Here is a 13,696-nt window from a genome sequence, read left to right on the forward strand (position 1 = left end):
AGGGTGAGAAACTCCTCTGCCTAGACTTTTTTTGGTGGTTTTAGTACATGTGGGAAGAGGCACCTCACTTGGACACACTTCATTTAAAAATAATATTTATTATGACTATAACCCTAATGGGCTTAGTTTTAAATGTTTCTGCATTCGGCCAAGTGGAGCCCAAGAAGCCAGAAGTCGCCCGCGGGAGCTGTCCGCGGTGCTGAACGCGGTAGCCGGCTTCAGCCTTTGACCTCCCCAGCAGGAAAGGGCCTTCGGTCCGCCCCCAAGCACCATTTTCCTTCGTGCTCCCACCTCCAGTGTCTTCCCTTCCCCGCGCTGCCAATGGCGAGGGCGGCACTGAGATTTTTGTCCTGGGCGGCAGACGACCTTGTGTTGCACTTCCTCCCCCGCCTTCTGCCTCTCCCGGGGCGGCGGCGGATGGGCGCGGAGGCGGATGGGCGCGGCTCCCTCCCCCACTCAGGCCTCTTCACGGGGCGGGGGGCCGGGTCCCCCAGTCCCCACCCGCGCCGTGCCCCCCAGCCCCCACCCGCACCGTGTCCGGCTCCTCGCGTGCTCGCGGCGGAGCCCTGAGCGCACTGGGTCCGCGTCCTGCGCGCCCCCTCACCACCTCCCCCGCACCTGCTCCTCCTCCTCGGTCCCGCCCAGCGCGCCAGCAGCCCGGTCCCCAGTGCTGGAAGAAGAGAGGGGGCGCAGGCGGCGACACAAAGGGCGGAGCGGCGGCACCGGGACCCGGGAGGCTGCGCGGCATGGACGCCGAGTACCCTGCCTTTGAGCCCCCGCTCTGCAGCGAGCTCAAGCACCTGTGCCGGCGGCTGCGGGAGGCGTACCGCGAGCTCAAGGAGGACCTCACGCCCTTCAAGGATGACCGCTACTACAGGTGGGCGCGGCGCGGGCAGCGGCGGGGCGGCCGGAGGCTTCCGGGCCGCAGTCCCCTCCGGGACCCCGGCGCGCCCCGGCCTTGGCCTGGTCCCGCCGACGGCCGCCTCCGCCGGCCGGGCGCGGAGCCTACGGATGGGGACGGGGTCGGGGCGGGGATCTGGGAGGGACCAGGAAGGGGACGGGGAGCAGGGATACTGGCAGCGGCGCGCAGGTTCCTGGATTCAGGGCAGCCCGGCGCCCCCGGGCGAAGGGCCGATTTCCGTTCAGCTGAAACCCGAGCCGAGGCTCCCGCCTCCCCGGAAAGGAGCTGCGGGTTGTGGCTCCTCCCTGCGCCCCGCGTCGTTCTCCCCCCGCGCCCGCCTCGCCGCCCCCGCTCGGGCCTCACGCGGCGGAGTCTGGGGAGGCGACCGCGCGCGCTGCGGCATCGGGAGGAGGGTCTTGGCCGCAGCTCTGAGCGCGCTAGGCTTTGCAGGACGCCTCGGAGGCTGGGGTGCCGCCAAGGGCTGGGGGCGGATGGGCGCGGCGGGGAAGACGCCGCGGGGCGCCATGCGGGGACACGGCGCCTGGGAGCGGCTGTGTGGAACTTGTTTGCGTTCATCTCTGTCTCCCTCTTCAGCGGCCTAGGGGAGAGCGGTGGGGACTGCAGACCCTGGCGCCGGCCTCCGCCCCCTTCCTCTCTGCGCTCTGCAGTTCGGAGGGGAAGGAAAGTCTGTTCACCGCCAATGGCCGATTTACCCAAAGGCTTGGCGGTGTCGGGACAGGACCCTATCGCGAGTCGGTAGAAAGCTCCCTCACCCCCCCACCTCAACCTTCCCCATCTGTTAAATGGGAAGTCTGAACCAGAAGGTCTCAGAAAGCTGAGGTTTAATCATGATTTACTCACTCTGTGCTAAGGGTGGCGAGGGTGTCGCACTGCTATGGGGAACGGGTGGTCATTTTCCTAAGACCCATCCTGTGCTCATCATAGGTACCTGCTCAGAAAAAGGCGTGTCACACTTATCCTCACATCTGTTAAAAAACCTAATGCCCTCCCACGGGCTAATCAGCAACGCAGCGGGACCGTGGTCATGGTTACTGAGTGAAAAAGCCCATTTTAAACAAATGTAAAAAATCATGTGATGTAGCTTTGGGGCAAGCCTGGAAATCTGTCTAATGCAGCCTCCTGGAAGACCTGAGGGTATGGGAAAAGAACCCACAGTTTCATATCATACTTGTTAAATAAGATTATTTCCAATCTCCTTTTCTACTAGTCCCCCGTCCCCCGCCCCCTACTCTGTTTTTTTTTTTTTTCCTATTTATTTATTTATTGAGACAGGGTCTTGCCCTGTCGCCCAGGCTGGAGTGCAGTGGTGCAATCTTGGCTCACTGCATCCTCCACTTCCCTGGCTCAACCAAGCAATCCTTCTACCTCAGCCTCCTGAGTAGCTGGGACCACAGGCCTGTGCCCCATCACCTAATTTTTATATTTTGTTTAGAGATGGAATCTCCCTGTATTGCCCAGGCTGGTCTCAAACTCCTGGGCTCAAGTGATGCTCCCACCTTGGCCTCCCAAAGTACTGAGATTACAGGCGTCAGCCACCATGCCTGGCCTTTTTTTTTTTTTTTCTGTATTTTATTTTCTTGGGAATATTTCTTTGGCAACACAGCTAGTGAAAGTGGAATGATCGCAGTGCAAATAGCCGAGAAGAGAAACACACCCCAGTGGTTAATTTCCATCTTTATTCATTGACCAATGTATTCACCTGGTAGTTACGGAGCATTTTTTATGTTCCTGCTGTTGTTCTAGGCATTGTGAATACAGCGGTGAGCAAGACAGGGTCTCTGCTGTCCTGGGGCTTACAGATAATAAACCAAGTGACATGAGAGAGTGACAGGGTGCTGCCACACAGAAGGTAGTCAGGTGAGGCTCATCTTGAAGGTGACATTTGTCTGAGAACTGAAAAATGATGAGCGAACCAGACAAGGAGGCAGGGAGGAAAGTCCCAGAAGGGGAAGGAGTATTGCAAAGTCCCTGGGGCCATAAAAACATGAAATGTTCAAGGCACAGATGGAAGACCAGCGAGCCTGGAGCACTGTAGTCAGAGAGAGAGGCTGGGCCAGGCCCTGAAGAGCCTTGAAGGTCAGACTAAGGAATGTGGATTTCACTGGGACTGCAGTGTGAAGCCACTAGAGGATTTTACACGGGACAAGTGACATCAGCAATTTGGCTGCCTGTACTACAGCAAGCATTTGAGTCTTTGCTCCAGGAGCCACTTCCTTAGTTGAGTTGGAGCTTGAAGACAGATTCACAGCGGTTGGAAGTGATCAGTGATGGATTCTGCCCCGCCCCCCGCCATGAGCACAAGTTGACTGCAGAGTACTTTACAATATTTTGTACAGACAGGGCAGTTAGGCTGAATCACAAAGTCTGTTTTATAGTGAGAAGATGTTTTAGATCACTGAACTATCTTCAGTAGCTCCATTGAATTTTTATATCAATGGATTGTCGCTGTACAAAACTAGGTGAAATACTTGGGTTTCTAAGTTGGGAAGCTGCTAGTTACAGCTCCGCATCTGTCTAGCTGGAAGGTGAAATTGCTACTGTGATTTTGGCTCCTTCTCTTCTCACCGTCTTCATTTCCTTATTGGTGGTTTATGAGTAAAACGCACCAGCTCTTTCCCCTGGAGGACCGGGGACTCACCTCACGTGGTTGGCAGTTTTCTCATAAGAGGGCAAAGCAAAGAACACAGCTGCTAAAGCTCCGTTTACAAAACATGATTGGCCCCTCTGTTCAGCAGCATGGCTGTTTGCATATTTGCTACATAATTTGGCATCAGTGAAGAGCTGCAGCTATGTGATCAAAGGACTCATGGCGATTTTCACAAAATGAGAGGTGACAGTTGTACTGCCTGTCAGGAGAGGGAAGGTGGTAAAACAATAGGCCAGGGATCTGAAATCCTGGTTCTAGCCCCAGTTCCACTCCTTGCTAACTGCCCGGCCTTGTGGTGAGTTAATTGCATTTCACTGGACAATCCGTTTCCACATCAGGATAAAGAAACTCTCTTCACACGGATTTTCATAAGACTCAGACACTTTATGAAGAGAGCACTAAAGATGTTTTCAGATACACATAACAGAAAAACCACAGCGAACCAGTCTAAACAATAAGGGAATGAATTGGGTTGCTGATTCGGCAGCTTAATGATGTAATCAAGTTCTTTCTTTTTAACTTGATAGCAATTGGCTGCTGATAATCATTTGGGCTATTGCTTCTCATTCATATTCATGGGGGAAACTGGCTGGCTTTCTATGGCTGTCTCTAAAAGAAAAAGAATAACTTGAAGTCTACAGAAAACTCCTTGAATCTCTGTATCTACACCCCACCAAAATGGTAACAAGGACATGGAATGTTCACGCACTGCGGATGGGAGGGTAAATTGCTATAATCATTATGGAAAACCACTTGGCAAGCAGCTACTAAAGTTGAACATACACATTTCCTCAGGCCCAGCATTTGCTGTCAGGTATATGCCCTGCAGAAATGCATACATGGGGCCATCAGAAGACATGTACTAAAAAGTGTTCATAACAGCACAAGTTGTAATACTCCTAAACTGGAAAGTAGCCAGACACTAAAAAATAGTAGAATGGACAAAGGTAGCAGGGCGCGGTGGCTCGTGCCTGTAATCCCAGCACTTTGGGAGGCCAAGGCAGGCAGATCACTTGAGCCCAGGAATTGGAGACCAGCCTGAGCAATGCAGTGAAAGCCCATCTCTACAAAAAATACAAAACTTAGCTGGGCGTGGTGGTGCATGCCTGTGATCCCAGTTACTTCGGAGGCTGAGGCACGAGAATCGCTTGAACCCTGGGGGAATTGGTAAGATCAGGATTCGCAGTGCTGGCTGCACATCAGAATCATCTGAAGGAGCTGTTTCTTTTTTTTGAGAGAGAGAGTCTCACCCCTGTCACCAAGGCTGGAGTGCAGTGGTGTGGTCATGGCTCACTGCAGCCTTGACCTCCTCGACTCCTCTCCCGCAGCCTCCCAGGTAGCTGGTACTACAGGCATGCGCCACCATACCCAACTAATATTTTTGTTCATTTGAATTTTTTCGTAGAGACGAGGTCTCACTATGTTGCCCAGGCTGGTTTTGAACTTCTGAGCTCAAGGATGTGAGGGAGCTTTTAAAAACAAAGATGCCCAGGTCCCACCCTTGAGGATTCTAATGTAATTGACCTGGGCTGGATCTCTGCCAGGATGGAGAGCCATGAGGGGTGAGTGAAATATCTTAGAGCAGGCTGGGCGCGGTGGCTCTTGCCTGTAATTCTAGCACTTTGGGAGGCTGATGGGGGCGGATCACGTGAGGTCAGGAGTTCGAGACCAGCCTGGCCAACATGGCGAAACCCCGTCTCTACTAAAAAATACAAAAATTAGCAGGGCGTGATGGCGGGCGCCTGTAATCCCAGTTACTCAGGAGGCTGAGGCAGGAGAATCGCTTGAACCAGGGAGGCAGAGGTTGCAGTGAGTTGAGATCGTGCCATTGCACTCCAGCCTGGGCGACAAGAGCGAGACTCCATCTCAAAAAACAAAAAAACAAAAAACAAAACACAAAAGAATTATCTTAGAGCAGCAGGTGGAGACACCCTGGGGCACCCATCTCCTCCTCTGATGGATTTTCCAATGGGTGGCAGTATTGGCAGCCAGGCGCCACGTCTCCCTCTCCCCACACAAAGCTCAGTGACTGCTGTCAGCTCACCTTGGCTCATGCTCCGTTTCCACGCCTCCAGGCTGGCCAACCTTCCTTTCTGCTTTGACACCTTTGATCAGGTTACATTCAGGTTTAAAGGTCTGGGAGCCATGTTTTTTATTTAAGGCCAACGTTATTTCCTGATGCATCTGTACTGATTTTGATGTAAGCATATCAGAGGGCCTCATCTTTTCTCCTTGTTTTCAAGTTATTGGGTACACCTCAATGTAACTATTGACTGACAACTCTCTCTGTCTTTTGTTTCTTTTTTTGGTGGGAGGAGACAGTGAGTGTCCCTGATGAGACTGGGATTTTATCTTTTTTTTTTTTTTTTTTTTGAGATGGAGTCTTGCTCTGTTACCAAAGGCTGGAGTGCAGTGGCCTGATCTCAGCTCATTGCAACCTCCACCTCCCGGGTTCAAGCGATTCTCCTGGCTCAGCCTCCCAAGTAGCTGAGATTACAGGCATGCGCCACTATGCATTGCTAATTTTTGTTTTTTTTAGTAGAGATGGGGCGTCATCATGATGCCCAGGCTGGTCTCGAACTCCTGACCTCAAGTGATCCACCCACCTTGGCCTCCCAAATTGCAGGGATTACAAGTGTGAGCCACCGCATCCGGCCTAGATATTCTTTTAATCACACAGCCAGAGGCTAACATATTCTGAATCTCACATATAGTATTGGGCATATTTATGTCTATAATGGACATCTCTTGAATTATATTTTGTCAGATACTAAAGTTGCTACTCTGTTATTGAGTCCTTACTGTGTACCGAGTACTGGACCAAGTGTTTACATGCATCATCTTATATAATCTTTCCAACAACCCTTAGAGGAAAATGAAGTCTAGCAAGACCAAGTAACTTGTTCGAGGTTGCATTTTAGAACCAGAATTCAAACCCAAGTCTGTATCGTATGCACTTACCAGAGCTCTTCCTGGTGGTTACCTAGGCTTAATTATTTCTTTGTGTATCTTGGGGTAAGCGGAGCTATTGCCCATACAGCAGAGTGTGGGTTTCTTTTTGTTGTTTGTTTTTGAGGCAGAGTCTTGCTCTGTTGCCCAGGCTAGAATGCAGTGACGTGACTTCGGCTCACTACAACCTACACCTCCTGGGTTCAAGCAATTCTTGTGCCTCAGCCTCCTGAGTAGCTGGGACTACATGCGTGGACCACCACACCTGGCTAATTTTTGTATTTTTAGTAGAGAAGGGGTTTCACCATGTTGGCCAGGCTGGTCTCGAACCGCTAACCTCGGAATCTGCCTTCCTTGGCCTCCAGAGTGGTTTTTTTTTTTTTTTTTTGAGACAGAGTTTTGCTCAGTTACCCAGGCTGGAGTGCAGTGGCGCAATCTCAGCTCACTGCAACCTCCACCTCCCAGGTTCAAATGATTCTCCTGCTTCAGCCTCCCGAGTAGCTGGGACTACAGGTGCGTGCCACCACGCCTGGCTAATTTTTTGTATTTTTAGTAGAGATGAGGTTTTACCGTGTTAGCCAGGATAGTTTCGATCTCCTGACCTCGTGGTCTGCTTGCCTCAGCCTCCCAAAGTGCTGGGATTACAGGCGTGAGCCACCTCGCCTGGCCTCAGAGTATGTTTATTTAAGCCACATCTCGCTCTGAATTGAGAGGAAAAAATAAAGATATAATTTCCTGGATAGCAGAGCAGGTATAAGCATCCCATCTGTTCTTCCTGGTCATCATCCGGCTGGAAGGATGACTCAGTTCTGGCAACTGAAAGACCATCCTTTGCCAGAGGAGGACAGGCCTCAAGTCTAGTGGAACACCTGAAGCTTGAAGTGGACCTCGCTCCCCAGATATGGAAGCTGGGGCTCTGGAGCCGCCTTCTAGGGCCGCGGTAAGAAAACACCACAGCCTGCAGGGCTCAAGCAACAGGGATGTATCGTCTCCTGGTTCTAAGGCCAGAAGTCCGAAATCCAGTTGTTGGCAGAGTTGGCTCCTCCTGAGGGACATTCTGTCCCAGGCCTTTTCTCCGGCTTCTGGTAGCTTCAGGCTTGGCTTGTAGATGTCTGTCATCTCCCTGTGTCTTCACATCGTCTTCCTTCTACGTGTGTTTGTGTCCAAATCTCCCTTTTTATAAGGACATCAGTCACACTGGATTTAGGGCCTGCCTTAATGACCTCATTTTAGCTTGCTCGTCTGCCAAGGCCTTATCACCAAATAAGGCCACGTTCACAGGCACTGGGTGTTAGGACTTCAGCATCTTTTTGGGGACACAAGCCACACCATAACAGGCTTTCCTTGAAAAGAACAGCTCATGTGTTGATACAGGGCTATGGATTTTGGCTCCTCTCTGCCAATATTTTCTAAGTGTAGCAGCCGAATGCTTGATGAACAAGAGTCAGGAGGACTGGGCAGGTCCTGGCTTAGATCGGCCGCTGTGCTTATTGGAAATCGGGTCTGCGCATCTTATAGGATGATCTCAGATCCCTCCTGGCTCTAAAACGGAGATGGCAGACTGATAGTGCAGCTGTGTCTGGATCAGGGTGGCTCTGTCTCCCCGGCAGAGGTGTCTGAAACCTTCACTGTGTCACCTGAGTTGCCTGAGGTTTCTCAGGTGCAAATTGGAGAGGGTGTGTGTGTGTGTGAGGGTGTGTGTGTGTGTGTGTTGGGGTGAGGGAGAGTATGCAATGAAGGCAGAGGAAACAGGCTCTGGCCTAGCTCGGGAGCTGTTGGGTCAGAGATATGGTGCTCAGCGCATCCTGGCTTGAAAGTCTAGTGTTCCAGGAAACCCCTCCGTCCCAGAAAAATCAGGATGGTTGGTCAACCTAAAGGTGGATCAGGACACAACAAGCCACTCCAGGTTAAGCCAGGCTGGGTGAGGCAGGGTTGGAGACTCAGACAGATGAGCCGTCTGCTGGGGTAGTGTGTGTGTGCTGGGGTATCACGGTCAGGTAGCGGGCAGAAGGCGGCTGAAAGCTAGCTGAACACTGCAGAAAGGGATGGGGCGCTTATTTCCCCAATTTCTTCAGCCTCGGTGGCATTCCCTTCCATGAGTCTCGGGGCAAACCCCTGAGCTCTTGCGCTCTGGGGTCTTGGTCTTCCCGCCTTCCTTCCAGCTGGCTGGTTCTCTTGCTCTTCTTGGCTCAGTCCTCATCACCCCCTCCCCTGCTCAATGGACAGCTCCCTGTAAGGCCTGCCCACGCCTCAGGGCTGTGCTTCTCAGAGGAGAACTCCCTCCTGCTCTTTTTATAACAGGGACTATGTTGTAGTCCCTCTTTTCCTATCTCAAAATGAAATTCCTTGAGAACGTCATACATGCTTCCATAACTTAAAAAAATTGAATTACCCTAAATGTCTTCTAAACAAGCAATGAAAGAAAAGTAATTTATAAGAAATAGCATGCATTTCAACGTGAAAATGCCCTGGCAAGACTACCCTAAAATGAAAACGCCACAGGGTGACGGTTTAGGAAGCTGGCACCTTAGAGCCGCACAGGGAGAGGATGCTGCCCACCGCTCAGGGGCCAGGCAGCTCTCCAGGCCCCGTTCCCCTGCGGCTTGCTCAGCCGTGGGCTGCAGGGCACTGCTATGCCTACTCCGAACGTTTCTGCACCAGCGTTCCCGCTACACCCCCCTTTTTTCCTTACCCTATGTTTACTGGAGTTGTGAGGTTTAGGCCACACTTAGGAAATCAGGACAAAGCCCCATTGTTCTGCATGTTCAAGGCCATAGCAGAGGATTTATTTGTGACCCTGGGACCCACAACGGCACAGAATCATCACGTGCCTGGGACTGGCCTCCCCGGCCTTGTCCTGACTTGGAAAGTCGTGGCAAATGACGGATCTCGCTGGAGCAGCGCTTGTTTTGCTACGTAGGAAGCAGCTTGAGCGAAGGGCTGATCGCCTGCCTCTGGGAGCAGAGCTCTGAAGGCGTGAGGCAGGCTCATGATGAGCAACGCCGCCCGCTTTTCCAGCTGCTGTGGGATGCAGGGGCACGTGGCGGGTGGGCGTCGTCCTGCCTTCTCTGCCTTCTGGGGCATGAAGGAACCAAACAGAACTTGGAAACATGCTGTAAGGGGGCATGGCTGCACTCTTTCCATTCTTTTTTAGTTTTTTTTTTTTTTGGTGGTGGTTGTCTTGTTTTTTAGAGACGGGGTCTCACTACGTTGCCCAGGTTGGAGTGCAGTGGCTCCTCATAGTGCAGTCATGGTACACTACAGTCTCGAACTTCTGGGCTCAAGTGATTCTGATTCTCCCACCTCAGCCTCCTGAATAACTGGGGCTCTGGCTTCCCATTCTTTTTAATACACCCCCATGGCTAGGAAAGTGCCCTCTGTGCTGTGTTTGTTCATGGTGGAGTACATCCAGCAAAATAATCTTGGTTGTTTACTGTTGACTTTCAGCCTTCAAGTCTTGTCAGGACTTAAAGACGGAGTTTTGCTTGTAAGTGAAGATAATGACCAGTTTCCCTGGCTTATCTATCTGGCATGACCGGGGCAGTGTTTCTGATGTATAAACCCATGCTCTTCGGTGAACAGAGCCCCCCGTTTAGGATTCAGGCTGACAGAGATTACTTCCTATTCCATCTGGAAAGGTCGAGCATGCTCCTGCCTCGTGGTGACAAGCTGGGAGCTCCAGAACCCGTGTTCTTCCAGTGGAGACTGTCCTCAGCTTCTGCAAGCGGAAATGCAAAACCAAATACCCTCCCCTCAGGCTGCAGTAGGAATGAGAACATATTAGAACTTTGCTGTAGTTCTCATCATTGGCAGCTATGTCAGGGACAGCTAGAGGCATTGATAGGCACTTTATAAAGATACGGCACTACAGCATTTAAGACCATTGGTCGCAAGTATTAGTTTCAGCCAAAAAGGGTAAACATGACGAGAATACAGGGATCATTCACAGACCAAAGGGCAAAAATAGAACTGAACCCCAGGAAGGAGCTGGAGCTGAAACTGAACCCCAGGAAGGAGTTGGAGCTGAAACTGAACCCCAGGAAGGAGCTGATGTGGCATGGATTCCATGGGTTCATCTTCTAGATCTCTCTTGCCAATGCCCTGAACTGTGGGTTATCAAATTTACTGTACACTAGAATCCCTTAGGGAGCTTTAAAAATACTGATGCCAGCCAGGCGCAATGGCTCACACCTGTAATCCCAGCACTTTGGGAGGCCCAGGTGGGCGGATCACAAGGGTCAGGAGTTCGAGACCAGCCCGGCCAATATGGTGTGAAACCCCATCTCTACTAAAAATACAAAAATTAGCAGGGCGTGGTGGTGGGCGCCTGTAGTCCCAGCTGCTTGTGAGGCTGAGGCCGGAGAATCATTTGAACCCGGGAGGTGGAGGTTGCAGTGAGCCGAGATTGCGCCACTGCACTCCAGCCTGGGCGACAGAGCGAGACTCCATCTCAAAAACAAAAACAAACAAACAAAGAATACTGATGCCAGCTGGGCGCAGTGGCACACGCCTGTAATCCCAGCACTTTGGGAGGCTGAGGTGGGCAGATCACTTGAGATCAGGAGTTCAAGACCAGTCTGGCCAACATGGCGACGCTTCATCTCTACAAAAAACACAGGAATTAGCTGGCCGTGGTGGCATGTGCCTGTAGTCCCAGCTACTTAGGAAGCTGAGGTGGGAGGGTTATCTGAGCCTGGGAACTCGAGGCTGCAGTGAACCATGATTGTGCCACTGTACTTCAGCCTGGGCAACAGAGTGAGACCCTGTCTCTAAATAAATAAATACAGAAATACAGACGCCTAAGCCCTGCTTCAGATCTGCCTCAGTTGGTTTGGGGTTTAGCCTGAGCACTGGGTTTTTTTTAAAGCTCCCCAGGTGATTCTAGCTTCTGCAGATACTGAGACCCACTGTCTTAAACTAGTTTGCTTCTCTGTCTTTTCCTCTCGTCTGTCCTGGGGCCCCCAGTCTCTGATCAGTACAAATACTCTCATGCTTACGCCACCCATTCAGCAGGAGGAAAGTGCCACCAGGCAGGCGCTCCTGGAAGTCACCATTGACAGAGGGTCTCCCCCTCAGCTGGGGCCTCAGCGAAGCCCTGAAATCCTGCTAGCTTTTCCCAGGCTGCTCATTTCTCCAGACTTTGTAACAACGATTCCAGACCTTCTCCACCTCTTTGCACTGGATCTAGTTGACAGGCCCCCCAGGCCCCCTTGGTCCTGCCCATATCCACCTCCCGTCTCCCACCCTGCCCCCAGGCCACTGGTCCCTGGCCTTGCCTCCTGACCTGACCTCCTGGTGCAGGCCCCAGAGGTTGCGGTGAGTCGATATCACGCCATTGCACTCCGGCCTGGGCAACAAGAGCAAAACTCTGTCTCAAACAAACAAACAAACAAACAAAAATCCTGACAAATAAGTTAGTGAAAGCCATGGAGAGAAGCAGTTCCCAGCCTCTGCCCCTTCCACCCCACAGACCAAAGAGCTGCTTTGGTGCTGACTGACATGGGGGCTCCTTCGCCCCATGCTGACTGAACTGGCAGCCACAGGCCTGGCTCCCCAGGGCTGCTTGAGGGCCAGGTAACATCACCTGGATGTGTAGGTCAGACTTTGGCCAAGGGTGACAGTGACTAGACAGAGCTAACAGATTGTTTCCGAACACAGTAGTTTGGAAATAAACCAGCCGTGTTTGTCCTGAAGCTCTGGCCCACGTGCACCCTCTGAAACGTACTCTCTGACCTCCTGTCTGACTCCATCCTCTCTCCTTCTTTCCCTGGGATTGTACCACTCCCAGTAAAATTGACATGGAAACTGTTGCTCTAGGTTCTGTGTTTGAGGGAACCCAGCTGCTAAGACATTCTTTAAATGTTGAGATAATCTTGCCCGGTAACTCATAGAAAAACATGGGCCAGAAGGAGGGTGGCCAACGATCCTGGTTTGTCTGGGACTGAGGGCGTCTTCGGGACAGGGACTTTCAGTGCTCATACTTGGAAAGTCTCAGGCAAACCAGAATCAGCCGGTTGCTCTGGCCAGGTGGCAGGAATGCTCTCAGCTGCCACCTCCAGTCCTGCGCTCACTGGCCCTCCAGCTCCCTTCCCTTGTTCCAAGGGATGGTGTCCTCATTCTCTAAACAATGAGGAAATGGGTGTCTTATTGGGAGGCAACCAGCAAGCCCAGGGCAGTCATTTGTTCAACACACAGGGGCTTGGTGTCTTTCTCTACCAGGCTGGGTGCCAGGTCCTGGAAAGAGGAGGACGAATAAAGGCTTGCACGGTGAAGTCGTAGGAGACAATGATGGAGAGGCGCTGCTCAAACATTGAAAATAAATTAAAATACATGTTTCAGTTCGATAGCTTGGGACTGATACTTAAAAACCACCCAAGGCAGAGAAGGTGAAGGGTGTTGGGAGGCTGGTGCCTCCTTCCTGGTCAGTACCCGGGGCTTGTGAGTGATGGCCTTGCTGTGCCAGAGAGGCAGGGAGGGGCCTGCTCTACTCACCAGGCTTTGTTATTGTAAATTCCAGAAACCAGCAGGGGCCACAGAAAATAGGGCATTTGCTTTAATGGTGGCAAAGGGGACAAAATGAGGGAATATGTGCACACTTCTTTTTTTTTTTTTTTTTTGAGACAGGGTCTCTCTCTGTTGCCCAGGCTGGAGCCCAGTGGCGTGATCACGGCTCGCTGCAACCTCCGCCTCCCGGGTTCAAGCAGTTCTGCCTCAGCCTCCTGAGTAGCTGGGACTATAGGTGCGCCACTATGCCCAGCTGATTTTTGTATTTTTAGTAGAGACGGGGTTTCACCATATTGGCCAGGCTGGTCTCGAACTCCTGACCTTGTGATCCACCTGCCTTGGCCTCCCAAAGTACTGGGATCACAGGTGTGAGCCACCGTGCGCGGCCTACACTTCTTAACATATAGTAGTAGACTTTCAAGTGATTCAGAATGTTCTGTGCATGATTATCTCACCTTTGGAAATGAAGAAAGGAGAGAATGCAAACATGGTTGTTTACAGACTTCACGACTATGGTGGTGTCAGCCTAAATAACAAACAGAGAGCGGCTCTCAAAAATAATATTTATTTGGGAGCAAAGCATTGCAGTGGGAATAGGCATTCCACAGTAAGCTCTGTGCATAGTCAGGACGGTAAAGGAAGACAAAGGTTTTTAAAGGAAAAATGAAGAGGAT

The 13,696-nt window shown here is 51.7% G+C and overlaps 1 protein-coding gene across 2 annotated transcripts in view; it reads left to right on the top strand.

The window, feature by feature from the left end:
• The first annotated feature begins 434 nt into the window (after positions 1–434).
• TMEM181 (transmembrane protein 181) overlaps positions 435–13,696 on the top strand; it is a 97,943-nt gene continuing 84,681 nt past the window's right edge. The window contains exon 1 of one of the 2 annotated variants that reach the window (XM_009452313.4): positions 435–877. In XM_009452313.4, the coding sequence (XP_009450588.2) occupies positions 747–877 (131 nt within the window). In that variant the 5' untranslated portion in view covers positions 435–746. The remainder of the gene's footprint in view (positions 878–13,696) is intronic. The other variant, XM_054686466.2, reaches the window with a different exon arrangement.

The sequence above is a fragment of the Pan troglodytes genome, chromosome 5, assembly GCF_028858775.2.
Source record: "Pan troglodytes isolate AG18354 chromosome 5, NHGRI_mPanTro3-v2.0_pri, whole genome shotgun sequence".
Taxonomy (NCBI): Eukaryota; Metazoa; Chordata; class Mammalia; order Primates; family Hominidae; genus Pan; species Pan troglodytes.